The 21075-nt window shown below is 44.8% G+C and overlaps 1 protein-coding gene and 1 non-coding gene across 2 annotated transcripts in view; one reads left to right on the forward strand and one right to left on the reverse strand.

Moving 5' to 3' along the window:
* Window positions 1-21075, reverse strand: part of MACO1 (macoilin 1) — a 63134-nt gene that overhangs the window by 9924 nt on the left and 32135 nt on the right. The window contains exons 7-8 of the mRNA XM_039231922.1: window positions 3274-3432; window positions 1833-2015 (exon numbers count right to left, since the gene is read on the reverse strand). Coding sequence (XP_039087853.1) covers window positions 1833-2015; window positions 3274-3432 — 342 coding nt within the window. The remainder of the gene's footprint in view (window positions 1-1832; window positions 2016-3273; window positions 3433-21075) is intronic.
* On the forward strand, window positions 20442-20526 carry TRNAR-UCG. Its single transcript has one exon. It is a non-coding gene; the product is annotated as a tRNA-Arg (tRNA).

Below are 21075 nucleotides of genomic sequence, written 5' to 3' on the forward strand. Positions count from 1 at the left end.
GACAACTGAGACCATACGGATATAACACCAGTCCAACACCACCTAGCCGGTAGGTCTTAGAACTGTGACAAGAACTGAGATTTTCCAGCTTCCTAACGCAGCCAGCTTCCCACCAGGCCCTATGACCTGAGACGGTGCCCACGTGCTGAGCAAGAGAGACCCGGGCATGTGCTATCTCCAGCAGGGGGCAGCGAGCTAAAAAGTTTTCACTTTTGAGGGTCTATGCATAGGCCAAGTTCACCTTCCTTGCGTTGGCACCAGGCTGCTTCTCAGGGCTGTAGTAAGGACAAACTAAAAAGGTGATGGCAATGGCCACTCCAAAGCTGATTAAGCGTTTAGATCTCAGAGACAGCCAGATAGAGAAAGCAGGTGTCCTATGCCTACCAAAAAGGAAGGTCCAGTGAGAGACTTACGGCTAGAGATTTACTTGGGAATACAAACAGCCTCTACATCCGTGATGGCAAATAGGAGCCATCTAAGGAAAGGACCAAAGCCAACAAGCTTGACTGGAAGCAAAAGGCAGTCAGAGAAGAGACTGAAACCAAGGTCCTGACCCTCAGGAAGAAGGCACTGAACGACTTGGCTAAGTGACTGTCTTATCTTCCCCAGTGGACATTTTTTTCAGGGTAGGTGCCAGACAAATTAAGAACAGCACCAGCCATACCAGATGAGAGAGTTCAGAAAAATCTCCTGCCAGTGTAAGTGCTTCGGAAACTTGTGCTTTTTTCAGAAGTCTGTGCTTCCAAATCTTTAAACACAGGAACAAACAGACCACCCACATGCTAGGCAGGCTGGTAACATGTCCTGTGAATCTTTATAGGTGCTAATGGGCTACGTGAGCTCAGCTATATGGACTAGAGAGTCCGCTGGCCAAGGCGGGCTCACACAGGAAGAAAGAGTTCTCTCCAGCTATTATTTCCTTAAATGCAAAATGATGGTCCATTAGTTACTCTACAGAACCCAAGGGAAGGCTTTTAACATGCCACAAGGCAAAGAGCAAAACTTAAGGAAGAATGACAGTAGAACTGTATCACATAGATACAAATTAGGATAAAAACTTAAAATGAAATAAATAATAACGTACCCTCGCTCTGCAACTGTAAACCCATAACTAACCCCTACCATACAGATGGACTTCAGTAGTCAAAAAAAAAACACAGAAAAGAAAGAGTGATAAAATGAAGTAGAAACCCCCCACTCCCCAACCGCTCTACCCTTGCCCCAAAGTTCTCTAAACGATCCTCTGTCCTGCTGAAATTCAGGTGGTAGTTACATGTCAGTTTCTGGAGTCCTTGCATACTTTTCAATGGTACAGAAGTAGTGCCCAATTCCCCTGACTTCACAAATACAATGATCTCTAATGGGGACCTAAGTTTCTTTTCATCTTTCCCAGCTCATTTGACAGTTTGCTGACATCCAACAAAGACAGGGGTGGCCAGTACAAATACCTGGGCAGGCAACATTTCCCTCTCTTCTAAGATAAAAACTCCAGAAACACACACACCTGAGAGTGAAGGGTACCGACAGTTCTACAAAGGGAAGAGAATCCCAGACGGGAATCTCTCCAAGCGTGTAGTAGTTACTGGCCACACGCAGAGCGACTGGAAATCCATTTACAAGCAGCGGTTTGCCTCTCGGCTGTGGGACAGACGAGGTCGCTGAAGGATGAAGCTGTGACAAGGCGATGTGACTTGCACAGACGCATAGACGGGGCTAGGCCAGCTCATGAAGCACCGTTCTATTCCAGTCCTGCCCAAGGCCTCAAATCCCTGAGCCTGTCTTGCCACAAGGCAGGCCAACCTCGGAGACATGCCCAGGGGACAGGGACATACCTTGACGCAGCAGCAAATGCAACGGCCCTGGCGGCAGTGGCTTCCTCTAACTTCTTCCTTTTTTTCTCCTCCATTAACTGCTTTTCTACAAAACTTCGGGCTTCCTGCTCAGCTTTTAGCTTTTTCTCCAGCTGGCTGATATTCTGCTTGTCTTTTTGTTTCATTTGCACGGCATTATGTAATCTATACGGAGATGATCATCACAGAGGTTTGTGATTAGAAAGAAATGCCCACTAGGAACCCCAGAGAAACACAGCTCCTCTTGGGAGCAGCAAATCATAAATGCTGCAGCTCCCAGAGTGCCTGGGAAAAACATAATGTTGTCGTTATTTAACAATTCCTAAACAGCCACAGATATGCAGCCTACCAAAGCACAGAGGAAGACCTAGTGATCTACAGAAGGTAATCCAGAAAAAAGGATAAAAGGAGTTTCCATCAGAGGGAAAGATAGTTGTAGAGCGAAGTCTAGCACCCCAAAGCACCCTGAAGAAACTTTATCCAGCCCACCCCCCCCCATGACACTGAGGTCAAGGGTGGGAGGAGGAGGTTTCTCTTTGCCTGAATACAGCCTTTCCTTTCCAGCTTCAAGATGTTTTCTGAGGATCCCAAAATAGATTCTGGAGTTAGAGTCACATGGTGCTTCATTTCAGACAGAAATTTTTAGCCATATTCCCTTCCCTACCCCCTCCACCCCCGGCTCCACCTATCAATATAAGGTGAGTTGATATCAGTATATCAGTGTAGGGTGAGGTGTTCTCTGTGTATCAGTGCTAGAGCCTTCCCATATGTGAGTCAGGAGCAACGGAGAAGTTATCTGCTTATAATGCTCGAGCTCTTGAGTTATGTTGCTCAAAAATGGTGAAGGACTTCTCTTTCAATGGGGAAAGCCCAGAGCCTAGAATAGTAATCACCACTCCAGGGATACACTGCTGAGATTAAAGAAAAAAAAAATGACAGATTCATATTGAGTCAAGAAGAAATTCCAGGATGAATCAATGGAACACATAAACAAATTCACACAGAAGAGCTGGCTTTTTGCTTGCCTCTTCAAATAAAATCAAAGTTCAATGTCATTTTTTAGTTCCAGAGATCAAAGTAAATAGAGTCCATTCCTCTGGAACCTTTCACTCAAAGGAGCAAGATCTTCATATTGTGGCAGAACTTCTCGTCACTTTTACTTATATGATCACAAAAGCTCAATTAACTATTTTAAACTAAGAGAACTTATTAAAAGAAAAAACAGCAATTAAAAACCTGTTGCAATAAGTTTTTCTAGATTTTATAATATGTTGGCTACCCAGGACTAAATTGAGTATTTTAAACACTTCATTGTAAACCCTGTCTTTGCCAGGTCCCTCCGTCATCACAGATCTTGTGCTCCAAGCCACAGGGACAGCGCGGCAGCCTGGCCCCCACCCAAAGGCCCCTGCAGTGCACGTACTTGTTCTGCAGCAGCTCATTCTCCTGCCGGAGCTGGCCCATTTCTGAGCGGATCCCCCGCTCGGTGCTGGAGAGGGAGCTGATCTGACTGCGAAGCTCCTGTTCCACTTGTCTGCTGGCCTGCAGGTCAGCCTTTAACTTTTTAATATCTTGTTCCAGCCTAGGAGAGGGAGAGATGTGGCATTTACATCCCAGAAAGGACACCCGCGGGGCTCTGCCGGAGAGCCTGGCTCAAGCCCCAGACCCTGGCTTGAGGGCAGAAGACCCCTCCCTCCAGTAGCTCCTGCCAGCACCTGGATGCCTGCCTGTGACTGGCTCTTTAGTGAGTGCTTCTTTCTGCCTCCATCCCCACCTCTTCCCACCACCAGAGAGTAGCTGTGGGTTTCCTCCAAATGTTTGTGAACACGGACAGGTGAGGTGCTTGTGAGTTCCTGAAGGCTTGGGTTCCCACCCCACCGCCACCGCCCACAATACCTGCATCCCCTGGTGAATTTCCAATGCCCCTCAGCAAGGGGGATGTATTAGTAACAGCCGGCTTGTGACCCACCTGCTCTGGTACATTCTGCCAGAGCAAAATTTACCATCTGAGATTCCCTCCCACCATGGGCCTAGAGAAGAATGTCTAAGACAACGTCTGAAATTGCTAGCATCCTTGCTAAATGATGTTCACACTTGGGGGGACTGTGACAGCAGGGCTCCTGAGACTCAACAACAATGAAAAAAGGAACAAATGACACACTGAAAATCGGAAGCAGACTCCATCTGTGAACTGAAGCCTATCTTCTCTCTTCAGTTCCTTACTTTGGTTCCATCTATTTTCTCTAATATAGTAATAGCTTCGTTTTAAGCAATATGTCTTGGGGGACTCTCATATGCACATGTAGGACTGAAAAGCGTCAACAGAAAGTAGAAAATCAAGACTCTTCATGAGAGGTCTTTATAATTTCACTAGGGGCCAACGAGCAGCTACTTAAAGTGATTAAACACTGACACAAGGAAGGCCGTGATTAAATACACTCGAGAAGGAATGCTAACTAAGATTTAATGAGAACTTATGTGCCTGGCACTGTCCTACAGGCTCTAATGCCATGAACTCGTTTAGTCTGCACAACCGTGGGCCAAGGGCAGGTTATTCGTCCTATTTTCACAGATGAAGAAGTCTAGATCCAGGCAAGGTTCCAGCCCGTAGTTACGCAGGCTCGGGAACCCAGTCTCTTCCCCAGCAGTCTGAGCCATGGCTCGGTCATCACCCCCAGGTATGGGCAGAAGTACCACAGGCGCTCTGACAAGAGATGATGAGTCAGGTTGGGCCTCGAAGGCTAGGCAGGATCTGAAGAAGTAGAGGGGGGGAGGGGGCATTCTAAACAAGGGAAAACATGCTCATAACTAAGGACGGTCATAGCTATTTGGGGACAGAATCATCAGCTTGGGCTCTGAGGAAAGCTTGGACTCTGGGAAGAGAGTGAGAGAGGGTAGAAAGGGTCTGGTGATTGGGACTGTGGAGGGTGGCACTGAAGGTCAGGCCGAGGTTGTCCATCCTTTCCAACAAACAGGCAGGCAAAAATCCGTCTGCCGTGATGAGACCCTTGTGCATTTCACTGACTCCAACATTCCAACAGAACCAAGATTTCCAGATGGCAGTGGTGACTTCTCCTTGGGACTGCCAGCCCCACAGACCAGTCCTTACGGCCATGTTTTGTTAAGCACGCAGTCCCCAGGGCCACCACAGGGATCAACATGTACTAAATATATGTTGCCCGGCCTCCCTTAGAAAACCAAAGAGCAGCTCTATTTACCATCTACCTTTAGTCAGCTGAAATGAAATCTCAAAAACAAAAAGTCATTAAGTCATCGATGGTCACTGCCCAGGAACAGTAGCCTATCCCCCTGTCCCGTGTCCAGGAAGGGACTGGCGACCCAGAACACCACTGGGTCTCCTGACATTGCTCACTCCCCAGGGAAGGGGTCACAAGTCAACATCACACCACATTCTCCCCATTGCCAGGGTTATTCCTGTTGAACGGCCTCCCAGACCTGCTCTGAACAATTACAGACTGGCATTTATACCATCCCCACACTATCCCTCATTCACCTGAAATAACCCAAAGCAGGTCGACGCTGTCAGGTTATCTCCATTAAGAAGTTTGGCTGAAAAACACGTTACGTTATTCATTTTGCTGGAGAAAAGTTAATTTCAAAGTCTGAGGATTGCATTTTTAGCAGAAAGGGTGAGTTTTAAGAGGAGACTAGAGGCTTATTAGTGTGGTTTACTAATGGGGTTTAGGATCAGGATTCTAGATTCAGCCTTGGTGCCAACTCTGCCACCCTGGGCAAGGCATGTAGCCTTCCAGGCCTCAGTTTCCCTATCTGAGGCTAATGACTTCTAAAGTTGCTCCCGGCTTGGTCTAGGATTTCTAGGCCTGACACACTTACCGCTGGCTGCCGACCTGTTTCTTCAGATTAGCAACCTGAGCCGTATCATACGCAGAAGCATGGAATCAAGTTCCCCACAACCAGCCACGGGGGCAAAGCACGGCCACAGTTGGGAACGAAAGAAAAATTAAATCTGCTGAGGCCAGATGTCAGTAATTTTGCCGTTTTCACTTTTTTGTGTCTTTAATCAATAAAGGCCAATTTTTGTATCCTGAACTAAAAATAACGACAATAATCTGAATGAAAACTTAGAGCTCCTTGAAAAATGTAAAACATTGGAGAGTTAACACAATCATGAGAACAAAAATGCAAAATATCTTAACTGTAACTTCCAGAGACCATAGAACCCAGAACACCAATATATTTTCTTATGTAGAATTATGAAATTTTGTCAAAGACAATACAACAAAAAACAGAACGGCACGGTTACAGGGGTTATGAAAATTCATAAATTGTATACTTTGGATTTGGGCACGTTTGTGTGTGTTACACTTAAGTAAAGTTTATTTTTAAAATAAAATAACCTAATTTTATAAGACAGGGAAGTACAATTCAAATGGTTCAGGATGTTCAGGGCGCCTAGGTGGCTCAGTCGGCTAAGCGTCCAACTCTTGATTTCAGCTTAGGTCATGATCTCACAGTTTGTGAGTTCAAGCTCTGCATGAGGCTCCATACTGACAGTGTGGAGCCTGCTTGGGATTCTCTCTCTCCCTCTCTCTCTGGAGCTCCTCTGCTTGTGCTCTCTCGCAATAAATAAATAAACTAAAAATGCTACAGGATTTTCATCACTGCCATTAATTCTGTAAAATTCTTTTTTTTTTTTTAATTTTTCAGTGTTTTATTTATTTATAGGAGAGAGAGACAGCGTGAGCAGGGGAGGGTCAGAGAGAGAGGGAGACACAGAATCTGAAACAGGCTCCAGGCTCTGAGCTGGCAGTCAGCACAGAGCCCGAGGCGGGGCTCGAACCCACGAACCGCGAGATCATGACCTAAGCGAAAGTCGGACGCCTAACCGACTAAGCCACCCAGGCGCCCCTAATTCTGTAAAATTCTGAATTACATGTTCTCCAAACAGCTACAGCAAAGCTGTGAGCTGACCCCTGCATTCCCAGTTTAAGAAATGCCAATCTGTACAAACACCGCATGGTGATATGCAAGATACCTTAAAGTGCTAAATGGAAAACTCTCAGGAATTTTTAAAACTTCCTAGGAGAAATTTTTTTTGTCTCCCAGAGAAAGCATTAAGCTAACCTTGAATGTTATATCATACATGTATAGTGAACATTCAAGGTTAGATTAAAGCCTTCTCAGGGGGCCTTGGTGGCTCAGTTGGTTAAGTGTCTGACTCTTGGTTTCAGCTCAGGTCATGATCTTGGGGTTTTGTGGGTTCAAGCCCCACACTGGACTCTGCGCTGGCAACAGCTGGGAGAGACTGCTTGGGATTCTCTCCCTCTTCCTCTCTTTGCCTGTTCCCCACTTGTGCAGTCTCTCTCAAAATAAATAAACCTAGAAAAAACTGATGCTTTCTCTGAGAGACAATAATATATACAACATATATTTATATATATATGTGTGTGTGTGTATATATATATATGTGTGGTTTTTTTTGTTTTTTTTTTTTTAATTTAAAGTAGGCTTCACACCCAGTGCGGAGGCCAATGCAGGGCTTGAACTCATGATCCGGAGATCAAGACTTGAGCTGTGATCAAGAGTCAGATGCTTAACCTACTGAGCCACCCAGGTGCCCCAAATGTTCACTATATTTTATTTATTTATTTACTTTAATGTTAATTTATTTTTGAGAGACAGAGTGCGCACAAGCAGGGGAGGGAGGGGTGGGCGGGGGGACAAAGGATCTAAAGCAGGTTCTGTGCTGACAGCACAGAGCCCAACGCCAGGCTCAAACTTGCAAACTGCAAGATCATGACCTGAGCTGAAGTCGGACGTTTAACTGAGTCACTCAGGCACCCCCTCAATGCTCACTATATTTTATATTTTCACTGAGGTAGGTGGTAATTTACAATCCCTTATTAAATGTATTTTTTATTGGGAAATTAACACTCAGGCAATATTAAGAACTGCATATAACAGAAAAGCATAAATACAGGAAAAAAAGGTAAAATAATTATTAATCCTCTCATCCAGACAGAACCAGTCACTGTTCACAATTGGTTTCCTTCTGTTCTGTGTTTCTACTTTCTCTTTCTCCATACAAGTCAATATTTTTTAGTATTGGTGAGAGAGCCCCACATACACAGTATGCACATCTTAAGTACCTTCCTACACCCTTAGGAATTTTGCATAAACAATTTACCTGCTGTATAATATTCCCTTGTATGGATACACTATACAGTTTCTAGTTTCTAAAATATCTCTCAATTTTTGAGATATGCTCAACAGAAAAATGCATACACGTTTTAAAAGAATTATATGAACTAGTAAATTAAACTGGATCAGGCTAGTCTAAGTGCCAGGAACATTTATTAGACAAGTAACTACTACTTGCCTTAATGGTATACCTTTTGGTGTGAAGCACAGGAAGTACTGACTACATGGTGTTAGAGGTTAAGGCTAAATCCTCAAATGCATTCATGGGATTTTATTAAAATGTCGATAGCTACCACCTGAATTAGAAACCTGTGGTCAGGAAGAAAATGAGGCAGAAGTCACAGTTTATAACCCTTAAAACTGATTTCTATAAATAGGGATCAAAAGAAAGAGGAAAAAAAAAACCAATGCATCCATAAGCTCAGATCCTTTTATCAGAGCTAAATCCTACTTTCTTCCCATACAATAGACGATTAAGATACAAAAAGGAACTTCACTCTATCTAGAACTGCAATCTCATCCCCCCCCGCCCCCCCCCCGCCAAAAAAAAAAAAACTGAAAAGAAAAAACTTCGGTAAACGCTCAGGTGGGAAATCAGTGCCCTTCCTGCTGGCCCAGGTCCTGTGGCACCCCCTGCACCCCACCGAGGTCTACCCAGCAGTGTCCCCGCGTGGGACGTGGGCACCATGGCAGAGCTAGAGTCTGTGTGTCTACTGACTCTGTCACTTTTGCCGCATTGGACCAGGCAGGGTCCTAATCAACTCAGAATGTGACCTATCAGGTCCAGACCCCTCTCCTGGCCACTTTTACGGTGATTTTAAAAGACAGCACCCAACCTGTAATCTGTGAAGCCACCTCTGACCTCCGGCAACTACCTCACTCCCAGTGACGGTGGAGGGGTGGGGGGCTCATGTAACCTGAGGTCTCCTCTTTCTGGAATTAGGACCCCAGAGTGGGGTAGGCTAGTAGCTCAACTGTGCGGGGGAGGGGGGGAGGAGGCTAGGGGGAGGGGCACAGCAAAGGTCAGGACGGGGTGGGAAACACCTGTGGCTGAGCTCTATTGGGGGGAGGTGGGACACTGGGCCACTACAGTCCCCAAGTCCTAGGCCAGAGCCTGGGGAGTCGTCGCACTTGCTGAGAAGCCTTGGGACTCCAAGGTGGGGCGGGGGGGGGGGGGGGCAGCACAGGACTGAGAGCAAGGCCCGATGGCAGATGCCACCACACCAGAGCCAGAAGAGCCCTCAGAGGTAAAATTCAGGTCCTTGATGGGGAAGGTGAGGCTCGGGGAAGGAGAGGGGTTTGCTGAGGTTTGTGTGGGAGCAGAGCCGGGACTGGCAGCTGGATCTCCAATGCCCTGTCACATCCATTCTCTGCTAGATGTGGAGCCCCCCGGGTGGGAGCCTGCCTCGCTCCTCTCCACACCCCTCCCTGCCCGCCTGCACTGGGCCCCCAGCCTCCAGCCTATCAGAGGATCTATCATTCCGGGTCCCTGGATGAAGGACATGTCTATCACCCAAGGTGGGCAGGGCTGGCCAGAGGTGTGGGAATAAGGGGACAGGCGATCGACGGAGGGGAGGGGGTCATTCAGAGCAGCGTTTCTGCAGGTCTCCACTCCGACCAGCAGGCCACCTTCAAAACGCAACTGCCAGGTGTAAGGATCCCTCTTAACCACTCCAGACCCTAACTCTATCTCATCTTCTCCCTCATCCCACTCAACTCAGGGAAGCTGTAATAGAAATGGTTGGTAGTTATTTCATATTAAGAGGAAATATTTACATTTGAATAAGGGGTAATCTTGTTGACCAAAAGAATGAGGCTCAAACATGAGTCTTTCAGGCAGGCTAAGGAGGAAAACGCTCTCTGAGGATCCTGAAGTACACCTGGTAGCAAAACAAAGTACAGTATTCAAGTGTCAGCTTTTAGTGGAAAGCGGTATTGTGTTTTTAAGTATCTGAAAAGGCAAAGAGATGGTTGTGTCTAAATGTTTATAATCCTTATCTTCTGTGAATTACTTGAATTACAGCCCACAGTGCTATGACTTCATTGAAGGTTTAAAAGTCTCCGATGGGCACTGCCAGTAACTTCAGGGTTTTTATAAACCCAGAGACTTAATAAGACCTAACAGAGAGTTCAGAGAAATATAAGGCTTTGGGGGCAGTAAATTTCCCTAAGAGGTAAGCCGTGCAAAAAAAAAAGGAGGCGATCTTTTCTCAGCCAGGACTTCACCTAGGGGTAAGGAGCCTCACCAAATACTCTCTGAGTCACACTCTATGCCTGCACCAGGAAGCTACCGCAGTGTCTATCTCTAGGGCTGCTGGTTTGACCCCATGAGCCCATCAGGAAGATGAGGAGCCTGAGGTCTGCTGCTTAGCACTGAACTCCACAGAGCTAGTGACAGGCTACAAGCTCTGCAAGGCAACCCAGAACTAGAAATCCCAAGTGCCGACAAGAATGTGGAGAAATGGGAAACCTCATGCACTCTTGCTGGGGACGTAAACTGGTGCAGCCTCTGGAAAGTAGTCTGGAGCCTCTTCAAAACACTAACAACAGAAGTACCATACAGTCAGGGCGCCTGGGGGGTGCTGTCGGTTAAGCGGCCGACTTCAGCTCAGGACATGATCTCACGTTCACGAGTTCAAGCCCCGCGTCAGGCTCTGTGCTGACAGCTAGCTCAGAGCCTGGAGCCTGCTTCGGATTCTGTCTCCCTCTCTCTCTGCCCCTTCCCTGCTCACGCTCTGTGTCTTTCTCTCTCAAAAAAATAAATAAAACGTTGAAAAAATTTTTTAAAAAGAAGTACCATACAATCCAGTAATTCCACTTTTGGGTATTCACCCAAAGAAAACAAAAATACGAATCTGAAAAGACATCTGCCCCCTATGTTTCCTGCAGTGTTATGGAAGCGACCCAGGTGTCCACCATAGATGAATGGATAAAGATGTGGTGTGTACACACAATGGAATATTATGCAGCCATAAAAAAAAGAATGAGATCTTGCCATTTGTGACAACATGGACAGACATAGTTACATTAAGTAAAATAAGCCAGACACAGAAAAACAAATACTGTATGATCTCACTTATATGTGGAATCTAAAGAAACAGATGAACAACAACAAAAAACAGAGAAACAGACTCATAATGCAGAGAACAAACTGGTGGTTGCCAAACGGGAGAGGGAGAGGTGAAATAGGTGAAGGGGATTAAGAGGCACACACTTCCAGTTATGAAATAAATAAGTCACGGGAACAAAATGTACAGCATAGGGAATACAGTCAATAACAGAATACGCTTATCATGGTGAGCATTTCATAATGTATATAATTGTTGACACACTATGTTGTACACCTGAAACGAATTCAATATTATGTCAACTACACTTCAAAAAAACCCCCCAAAAACAAAAAACAACTTACAACGTTGCTTGTTTTGTAAGAAAAGGGGCTTCACTAAGATCATCTCCAAATCATACAGCCAAGTGGCTGAAGGATGACGGGTGCTTCTAACAACCTCATCGCACCAGCCAAAATTACCCTCTCCTTGTTTCCAGACATCTTCTGCCTATAATTATACCAGCCCTTGGGGAGGAATGGCCTCCAATTTTCAAGTCTCACTCTTCAAGGCCCAGTTAAAAAATAAAGACCAAACTAAACAAGCCCTCCAGCATGAGGTGCAGATCTCCAGGGCCCAGAGCCCTCCCTCCCTCCGAATGTGAAAGCCTTTACTGTGGGTGATCCTTGCTGGCCGCTAAGCCGTTGCCCTGTGCTGTTTTTTAATTTGTTCGGGTTTTTAATCTTTTCCTGGGTATGTATCTTATTTCTCCAAAGACTATATGTTCTTTGAGGCCAGGGACTGACTGTGCTATAAAATGAGAAGCTGGAACTGTATTTCAATTGCTTTACAATTTAAAAAATGTTTATTATTTTTGATAGGGAAAGAGAGATTGAGAGTAAGAGAGGGCAAGAGAAGGAGAGGTAAGAGAGAGAGGGAGACACAGAATCCAAAGCAGGCTCCAGGCTCTGAGGTGACAGCAGTGAGCCCGATGTGGGGCTTGAACTCTCAAACTGTGAGATCATGACCTGAGCCCAAGGTGGACGGATGCTCAACTGACTGAGACCCCAGGCGCCCTCAGAACTCTATTTCTGAAGTTTCTTCCAATCCTTACAGGCCACTGTCTCTAACTCTCACCCAGCGTCCATCTCCTCAGCACTTAGAACAGGGTCAGCTCTGGCAACAGTCCACCTACAGCAGCCTGTCAGATTTTCTGGTTAATACTGGTTAAAGGAGACAGGGGTAAACGGGCGTTTGCTTATCAAGAAGGCAGGTGTACATGAAAAGAATAAATGAGGAGCAACTGCTTCATCTTGGCAAGGACCTAATTCCATTAGGAGAGCCCCTGTTACACATTAATCATACAAGACAAGGCTTGTTTAGGACCACACAGCTGTCTGAAGAACGCTGAGCTCATACATTAAAGCTCTGTCTCCAGAAGAAATAGTATTTACCCTCTCCACCATCTCCCTCCTTTCCCCTATCTACGTTATTCTCCCTGACAGGACGGGCAACACAGGGCATGCACATACAAACCCAAATGCGCCTCATCTTTAGTAATAAAGGTCTACTACGCTGACTTGAACTTGCTCCCACATGTTCTATAGACCACAGCTTTGGAAACCATGAAATGAAGCTGCCTCGGGTCTCACTGTGGTTACTATGATTGCTTACCAGGCACAGATATTCAAAAATAAGCAAAAGACTGATGATTACTAAGTAAAACCATATTACAAAATACCTTATGTTTCTGCTCCCTAATCTGTCAAGTGCAAAAGGTAAACATGTTCATTGCCATCAAGAATGCAAAGGGAGAAAAGGAATCCTAGAGGCATTCACGTAATGGGTCCTATAGGGAAACAGGGAAAGTGACTTCTTGAAACCCTTCAAGGATAAAGGTGTGAGTGCTACAACTAGCATTTTCAATAAGGTCCTTAAAGGATGTGGTCAGATTTGATAGTTTGGACCAAAAGCCTTTAAAATATTCATGCCATTCCCTGACATTTATTCCGAGAACTGGAGACACAAAGACATGTTAAAGTGTGTTTGTTGCAGCATTACTTATAACAAGAAAAAAAATCAGAAACACTTAAATATTCAACAGAAGACTGGCTAAATAACTTGTACATTCATGTGTCTGACTGACATGCACCCAATAAGAAACCATTAAGGAAGAGTATGTGATGACACAGTAGCACACTCATGATACAGTCAGTGAAAAAGACAAGTTACAAAATATTACACATAGCATGAGCTCCGTTTGCAAAAAAATAATATGTATGCCCTGAAATATATGCACGCAAGAGAGAAGAGACTAACAGGATATTATATAAAGATAGTGACTCTCTCTTTTTGATCTTCAAAGTTGGATACAATCAACATATAGACCTTATTTTTAAGTTTATTTACTTTTTTTTTATTTTTGAGAGAGAGAGAGAGCACGCATGAGCGAGTGCACATGAGCTGCGGAGGGGGCAGAGAGGGGGAGACACAGAATCTGAAGCCCCCCAGGCTCCAAGCTGTCAGCACAGAGCCCGACCCAGGCTCAAGCCCACCAACTATTGAGAGTATGACCTGAGGCGAAGCTGGATGCTCAACTGACTAAGCCACTCAGGCGCCCCTAGAACTTATTTTTAACATTTTAATTATGAGTTTATAATGGGGAGAAAATCATTTTAAAAGAGGAGGCTACAATGAGATATCGCTTCACACCTTCTAGAAGGGCTGAAATCAATACCACAGGAAACAACAGGTATTGGTGAGGATGCAGAGAAACCCTCTTGCCTTGCTGGTGGGAACTCAAAACTAGTGCAGCCACTCTGGAAAACAATATAGATTCCTCAGAAAGTTAAAAACAGAACTACCCTATGATCCAGCAACTGCACTAGTGTGTATTTACACAAAGGATACAAAATTACTAATTCAAAGGGATATACACGCCCTGCTGTTTACAGCAGCCTTATGTACAATCATCAAACTATGGAGATAGTCCATGTATCCATCAATTGGTGAATGGCAAAGATGTGGTGTGTATGTAAAATATTACTCAGTCATAAAGAAGAGTGAAATCTTGCCATTTGCAACGACATGGATAGAGCTAGAGAGTACTATGGTAAGCAACATAAGTCAGAGAAAGACAAATACCTTATGATTCCATTCATGTGGAATTTCAAAAACAAAACAAATGAGCAAAGGGTGGGAAGAGAGGTAAGCCAAGAAACAGACTCGTAACTATAACAGAACCCTGGTGGTTACAAGAAGGAAGGGGGCCAGGGGACAGGTGAAATAGGTGACAGGGATTAAGGAGTGTACTGTCATGACGAACAATGGGTCATTCATGGAAGTGATGGATCACTATACTGTACACCTCAAACTAACATTACAATGTATGTTAACTAAATGGAATTTAGATAAAAACTTAAAAATATGTGAAAGAGGAGGCTATTAATCTCCGTTCCATGGCTTTTCAATTTTTACTGTTACTCTTAGATTTGTCCATGTCATACACCAGTTTCGGAATAATCTGAAAGCCTTAGGGAAAGTCCAACTCTTTTACTTTATAAACTTTTTAGGTCACTCCAAAAGAGGGGGAATTTAAGCTTCTGGAGCAGAGAATGCCTCACTTCCTGAATCTACATCAACTACTTCCCATTCATCAGTTCCTATCAAAACAATAGTTTTTCTTTCTTTGTTTTAAAATGTTTTAAATGTTTATTTATTTTTGAGAGCAAGAGCGAGAGTAAGCAGGAGCAAGGGGAAGCAGAGAGAGAGGGTGACACAGAATCCGAAGCAGGCTCCAGGCTCTGAGCTGTCAGCACAGAGCCCGACACAGGGTTCGAACCCACAAACCATGAGATCATGACCTGAGCCGACATCGGACACTTAATTGACTGAGCCACCCAGGCACCCACAAAACAATCGTTTTTCTAAATCTAGACTCTAGAACTACAGTTTATTGCCCCGGTCTGGCTCCCTCTGGAAAGCAGAGAGCAGACATCGTTCTGACATCAGGCTTCACAATATGCACACGTCCTAAGGGATGGTGCTGGGAGGCCACATTCTGAACCAGCTGGCCTGTGAAGTCTGAATAACCAGCACCCCTGTCCCAAATTCTGGGGTCTTTTAATGCTCCAAGGACACGGTAGAGAAACATCTCAGCGTGGGAGAAGTCACTGGTCGAAAGCCTCACAGTCAGGTGTGGGCATTCAACTGCAAAGGGGATGGTCTCTGGAGTGGAAGGAGGGACTGTCAACAGGTGCCTGTTTTCCAGAATGCCAAGAACTGAAGGAGAGGATAAGGCAAAAAGTTCCCATTCATAATGTGGCAGATGAGTTCATGGGATTTACCAGATATTCTGTAACGGGAAAGTCCTTCCCAGAGGAGTCAAGTTTTGATTGGTAGGGTCGGGAGGGGGGGTGTTGAGTGTGGGGGGGGAAGGAACAAGATATAAGAATAACAGGAAGGGTCAGGTGCAGAGGTTGCAAACTGGTAAGCCAATCTGGCCTGTAAACATGTTTTGTTTGACCCTCCCCGACTTTATAACTGGGAGCTCTGACATAGATATCTATCTTTGGCATCTCTTCAAAATCTCTGAAGATTTAGCAACACCTTTGGCAACACCGGGCCTGCAGTCCCCCATGGCGACCACCAGCTGTCCCGCAGGAAGGGAGCGTGCATCCTGACTCCCAGGGGCCAGGCGCGGTAGTGAATGCAAATGGTGCCAAGCCCAGCCTGTGCCATGCCAGGGGAAGAGTAAGGGTAGCTGTCCTCTCCACTTCATTACTCTGTTTCTTTCTCAAGCCTGGTACAACGCTGGGCCAAGAGAGGTGAAACGTACCTTGAGAGACAGAAGAGCTGTCATTCGTCCCATAAAAGAGAAACCAAAACTTGTAGTCCTGAGAGTCCCAGCTGGCTGGGAAAAAGGTCTCAGACATTTGCAAAGATTGAAGTATGCCCACACTGGCTGCCAAAGGATTCAAATAGCTAGTTTCTAAATGATGGCGTGAGTAACATTTAAAGAATATAGTTCCTTTTCCTTGGAGTACCTCCCCTTCGGGGAATCCACCACTAATCCCCTTAGCTGGAAATCTCAATTCATGATGTGCCAGCAGGGGTACTGACTCAGAATTTAACATAAGGTTTTATAGTAGTTCCTTCTGAATTCTAGGGAGGAAACTTTTCAACTGTCTAAGTAGAAATCCCTGTTTTGTTAGAATAAACTCTTAGTACTCGACATAAAAATATTTCCAATGTGGACTCCCTACCTTTGTGTTATTTCATGATTTATTTATCTCTACAACGTAATTATCTTCTTTGATTACCTGGCTATGAAGGCATTAGGCAAATTGCTGGCTTCAATTCATTGATGCCATGTTTCTCCAGAGATACATGGTTTTCAAGTCACACACTAGCCCTGTTTAAGTATAAAATTATCATGCTCCTCTTACCACATTTATATCTCAGAATATTCTAGTTCTAAATAAATGCAGTGGTTAAAATAAACTCAAACTATACTGTGAATTAATATAAACAGAGCCAACCAAATAAAACCTAGAGGTGCTGCAAATGTTATGAGTGTGGCAGGAAAGTGGAAATAAGTCGTTTCTGCTCAGAGGCAACGCTACACAAACATGAATCAAAAGCACTTTTCCACAGAGACAGAAAACAAACACACCAAATTTACTAAATAAAACGATGGCTCTACTGCTTGTTTTTCCCACTTAATCATTTCCAAGTACTTTGGTAGCAGCAAAATTCTACATATATTTAATCTAGTTAGAACCTCTAACTGCCCAGTTTGCATAATCTAGGTTCTAAAACTTTCACACATTTTTACTAAATTCTCCCTCTGGGCTTGAAATAATACTGTTACAAACAAATCACTCTGTGTACCTGGAGAAGCAGGAAAGTCGGCTTTGGTAGCCAGCGCTCCCTGGGGAAGGCATGAAGCAAGCAAGTCTGTCAGCGCCGTGGTGTGCAGGGGGCACACACAGGGGACGCAGCCAGGGTAAAGTCCCCAGGCCCAACCCCGGATTTTCTCGGCAAACTATTTCTGACACACAGCAAAATGTATTCAAATGAAAAAGAGAACAAATGTTATCATTCTCCCTCTAGCAACAGAGATGACATATAAGCAGTCAGAACATTTTCTTTTTTAATGTTTATTTATTCTGTGGGTGGGGGGAAGGAGAGAGAGAAAGAGAGAGAGAGAACATCCCAAGCAGGCTCCGAGCTGTCAGGGCGAGGCCCAACACAGGGCTCAAACAAACGCAGGAACCGTGAGATCAGGACCTGAGCTGAAATCCAGAGTCAAACGCTTCACTTATTGGGCCACCCAGGCGACCCGAGTCAACACATTTTCTACCTATTGGGATTTCCTTGAAGCAGAAATGTGGGATCTGAGCTCCTGCTCCAGCCACCACAAAGAAGAAGAGAATGGCCAGGGCTGGCAGGGGAGAGGGCAAGACTCACCGGGGTAGACGAGTAAGAAACACACTGAGCTTTCCTCCAAGTTCTTGGCCGAGGTGTGGCTTGTGCCTAGATCCCCTGACCCTGATGCACAACCGCCCACTGCCAGAGCGAATGGCTCTTTCAAGAGCAGTCTCTTGGATGAGTTTCCCCCACCCTGGTCCCTGGTAACTTCCAGAAATTCTTAGATTTCCTGCATAGCCTTAGAAAATAGTATTGACCAAGTACTAAATTACAAAACTTCAAGGAAAGGGGCTTATAGTGGAAAGTATTTCTATTTTTTAGAAATAAGCTTGTTAATGACCTACTTACGAGCAACAAGTAGTGGGACACGGGATGTCTGGTGCTTGGCCCATCTAATGTAATATCCTGCTTTTTGAACTGCAAGAGTCTCTTCGAGCTGCACGGCAACTCAACTTGGAACTTCACTGCACTGCGATGACTAAGGCTCATCTTCTTCCCCCTCTCTTTCTAAAATTCTCCCTGCACAAAGGGAATACTTATGCAACAGGTTATTTATTGAGTACCTACTCTGTGTACCACGCAGGTAAAAGAAAAGGAGGTCTCTGACCTCACTGAGCTTACATTCTATTATGGGTATTAACAAGTCTGTGCAAAAATTCACACTATATAGAAACAGACAATGTAGAAAGTAAATATCCCCTCTAATCAAGTACCATTGGCCATCTGGTATATACTCTTTCAAATAATTTTCTGTGTACCTGAGAACTACATCCCCCCATATTTTGTAATGGCCTCATAAACATAATGTTTTGCTACTTCCTCTCTTTTAACAATCAATCTTGGAGTCTTTCCATTACTTTCTTTTAAGATGGGTTTCCACCTTTCAAGAGAACCCTCTGTAACCTACTGCACTCAAACCACTGTGATTCCCCACCGAGGACTCTTCAGGCCCTGGGGGAAGGCTGGAATAGTCCACACAGATGCCATCTCTCCTGCGGCACCTGTCCGGGAATGCTCATAGGCTCTACCTCCTGAATCGACTGTTCTCTGTCTTATTTCTTCCCCACGGTCAGGTCTCAGCTTTGGCTTGGATTCTTGCTTTGTGCTTACAGTCTTCGGTTCCATGCACTGCCTCTTCTTCCTCACTTTCTATTGCAACTTGGAACCACCACCAAGTTCTTGGTCTTTCCTGGCCTCTGAGCTAGGAACTGGCCCTGTCCACTTCTGACCCCGAGCCGAGCAAATACCTGGGAAGCTCCCTACAAGAAGAACTGGTGTCTCTTTTTTCTTCTGGTACATAGCATCTGCCCCTAACTTTCCTTGTTGCTTTGAAAAGCTTCTCTAAGATGACAAAATACGAGTTTCTTGGATTTTCTCTTCACTTAGCTCTTTTTTAGTTATTCACACCAAGTCATACTGAATCCACTGACTATTAACAACCAGAATCTAAAAATACGGCCCTTTCTTTTCCAAGGATATATAATTTTTAGTTGTGCATAGACATCTTAAAATGTGGGGAAATGAAAAATGGGAAGTACTGTAAACTGTCTCCTGTTATTTTTCCCCAAAGAAAAAGACCACATGAAAGAAGCTTATGTAAGTCAGAGGTTATACAACCATCTCAAATGCTGGTATTTGGAAGACACGATTAAATTCAGAAGTACAGAGGCACGTGGGTGGCTCTATCTGTTGAGCATCTGACTCTTGATTTCAGCTCAGGTCATGATTCCAGGTTCACGGGATCAAGCCCCACGTCGGGCTCCACACTGAACATGGAACCTGCTTAAGCTTCTCTTTCTCTCTCCCTCTGCCCCTCCCCCCCATTCTCTCTCAGAAATTAAAAAAAATTTGTTAAAGTGCAAAAGACTGTGAACTGCCAGTCAAACCACATTTGGGCAATGTCCACCAAGAAGTCCAGTCAAAGGGGAAAGCTGGCTGTTTTAGCTTTAGCTACCTTGGCCCCCTTTTTAAGAGAAAACTAAAGTCATAAATACAAACACAAGCTTTGTAAGGGGTAGAAAGTGGAATGAAGAGTATAACATTCTTCTTCCCCCCCAGCTTCAGCCAGAAAGAGAGGAGCCACAAACACATCACGGCCTGCCAAAACATAATACTAATCGATATACTCACTGGTGGACTAGAACGTTATAGAGCCTATTTAATAAACTATGTTGTCATCAATCTATATGTTTGAAAAATATTTCTCTAAGATCCAGATCTGGTAATATAAGTCAGTCCCTGGGCATGAGCGTTAAATACTCCTCAGTGTAAGTGAACGAGGTAATATTTCTTAAAGGGGGCGCCTGGGTAGCTTAATCGGTTGAGTATCCAACTTGAGCACAGGTCATGATCTCACAGTTTGCAGGTTCAAGCCCCACACTGGGCTCTCTGCTATCAGTGCAGAGCCCACTTCAGGTCCTCGGTCCCTCTCCTTCAGCTGCCCCTACACACCCTCTCAAAAATAAACAAACATTTAAAAAAATTTTTTAATTTCTTAAAGTACTTCTGTATCCCTCCCTTTCTCTCCTTTCCCTCTGAGGCAAGGCCACCTCTTGCTTAGAGATTATCTAAAAAACCCCAACAAACATTTTCCCCTCCCCACTACTATCCCCAGGATTTCAAGTCTCTGAAAAAGCAAAATTATACGAACAAATTCAGCTATAATTAACTATGTTTCGGTGTGCCTAAAGTAACCAAACAAATTTTGAGAGGAATAAAAGAGTGAGTATTCCACAGAGTATAACTTCCCCCAGATTTCCATTTGTCCCTAAAGAGAAGGCTCTCCCTGGCTTCAAACTTTCTCCAGAACTTACGATCATGGCAGTGCCCCGACCCCAGAATCCCAGGCCTTCCAGGCAGTCACTCATGGCCCCTCCTCAGCGTAAGTGGATGGGTATATCCTTGGTTTAAAGTCTTCCAGTTCAGGGGCGCCTGGGTGGCTCAGTCGGTTGAGCATCTGACTTCGGCTCAGGTCTTGATCTCATGGTTCGTGGGTTCGAGCCCCATGTCGGGCTCTGTGCTGACTGCCAGCTCAGAGCCTGGAGCCTGCTTCAGATTCTGTGTCTCCCTCTCTCTCTGACCCTCCCCTGCTCATGCTGTCTCTGTCTCAGAAATAAATAAAACATAAAAAAAAAAAGTTTAAGTCTTCCAGTTCAGGGCTCTTGCCAGTGCAGGTGACCAGTTACGCCTACTCTAGAATTCTCCCTCCCGAAAGGGCAAATTCCATGCTGGGCGGTTCTGGGCTATCTGAACCAAGCTAGCCCTAACCAGAGTGGAATTCTCAGAGACCCTGTAAGCTTTTCATGGGTAGGAGGAGATGGCCCCTTTACGATCAGAGATGAAGTACACCCTTGTGTCTTTGGCAAGAGCGAGAATCTTAAAAACACTGAGAACAGCACCTCTCCATAAAGAAGGAAATGAATGGATTCTGAATAATTCATGAATTAATAAAAAATGAATTCTGAAGTCCTAAGCACTTCTTCTATAGATTTTAGCCATCAGAGACTAAAATGTAGCTCTGGTGCCAGTCACTGAGCCAGCTTTACCTGTGTGTATATTTAAAA

The sequence above is a fragment of the Hyaena hyaena genome, unplaced genomic scaffold (genome assembly GCF_003009895.1).
Source record: "Hyaena hyaena isolate Hyena2069 unplaced genomic scaffold, ASM300989v1 scaffold_3, whole genome shotgun sequence".
In the NCBI taxonomy this organism is placed as follows: Eukaryota; Metazoa; Chordata; class Mammalia; order Carnivora; family Hyaenidae; genus Hyaena; species Hyaena hyaena.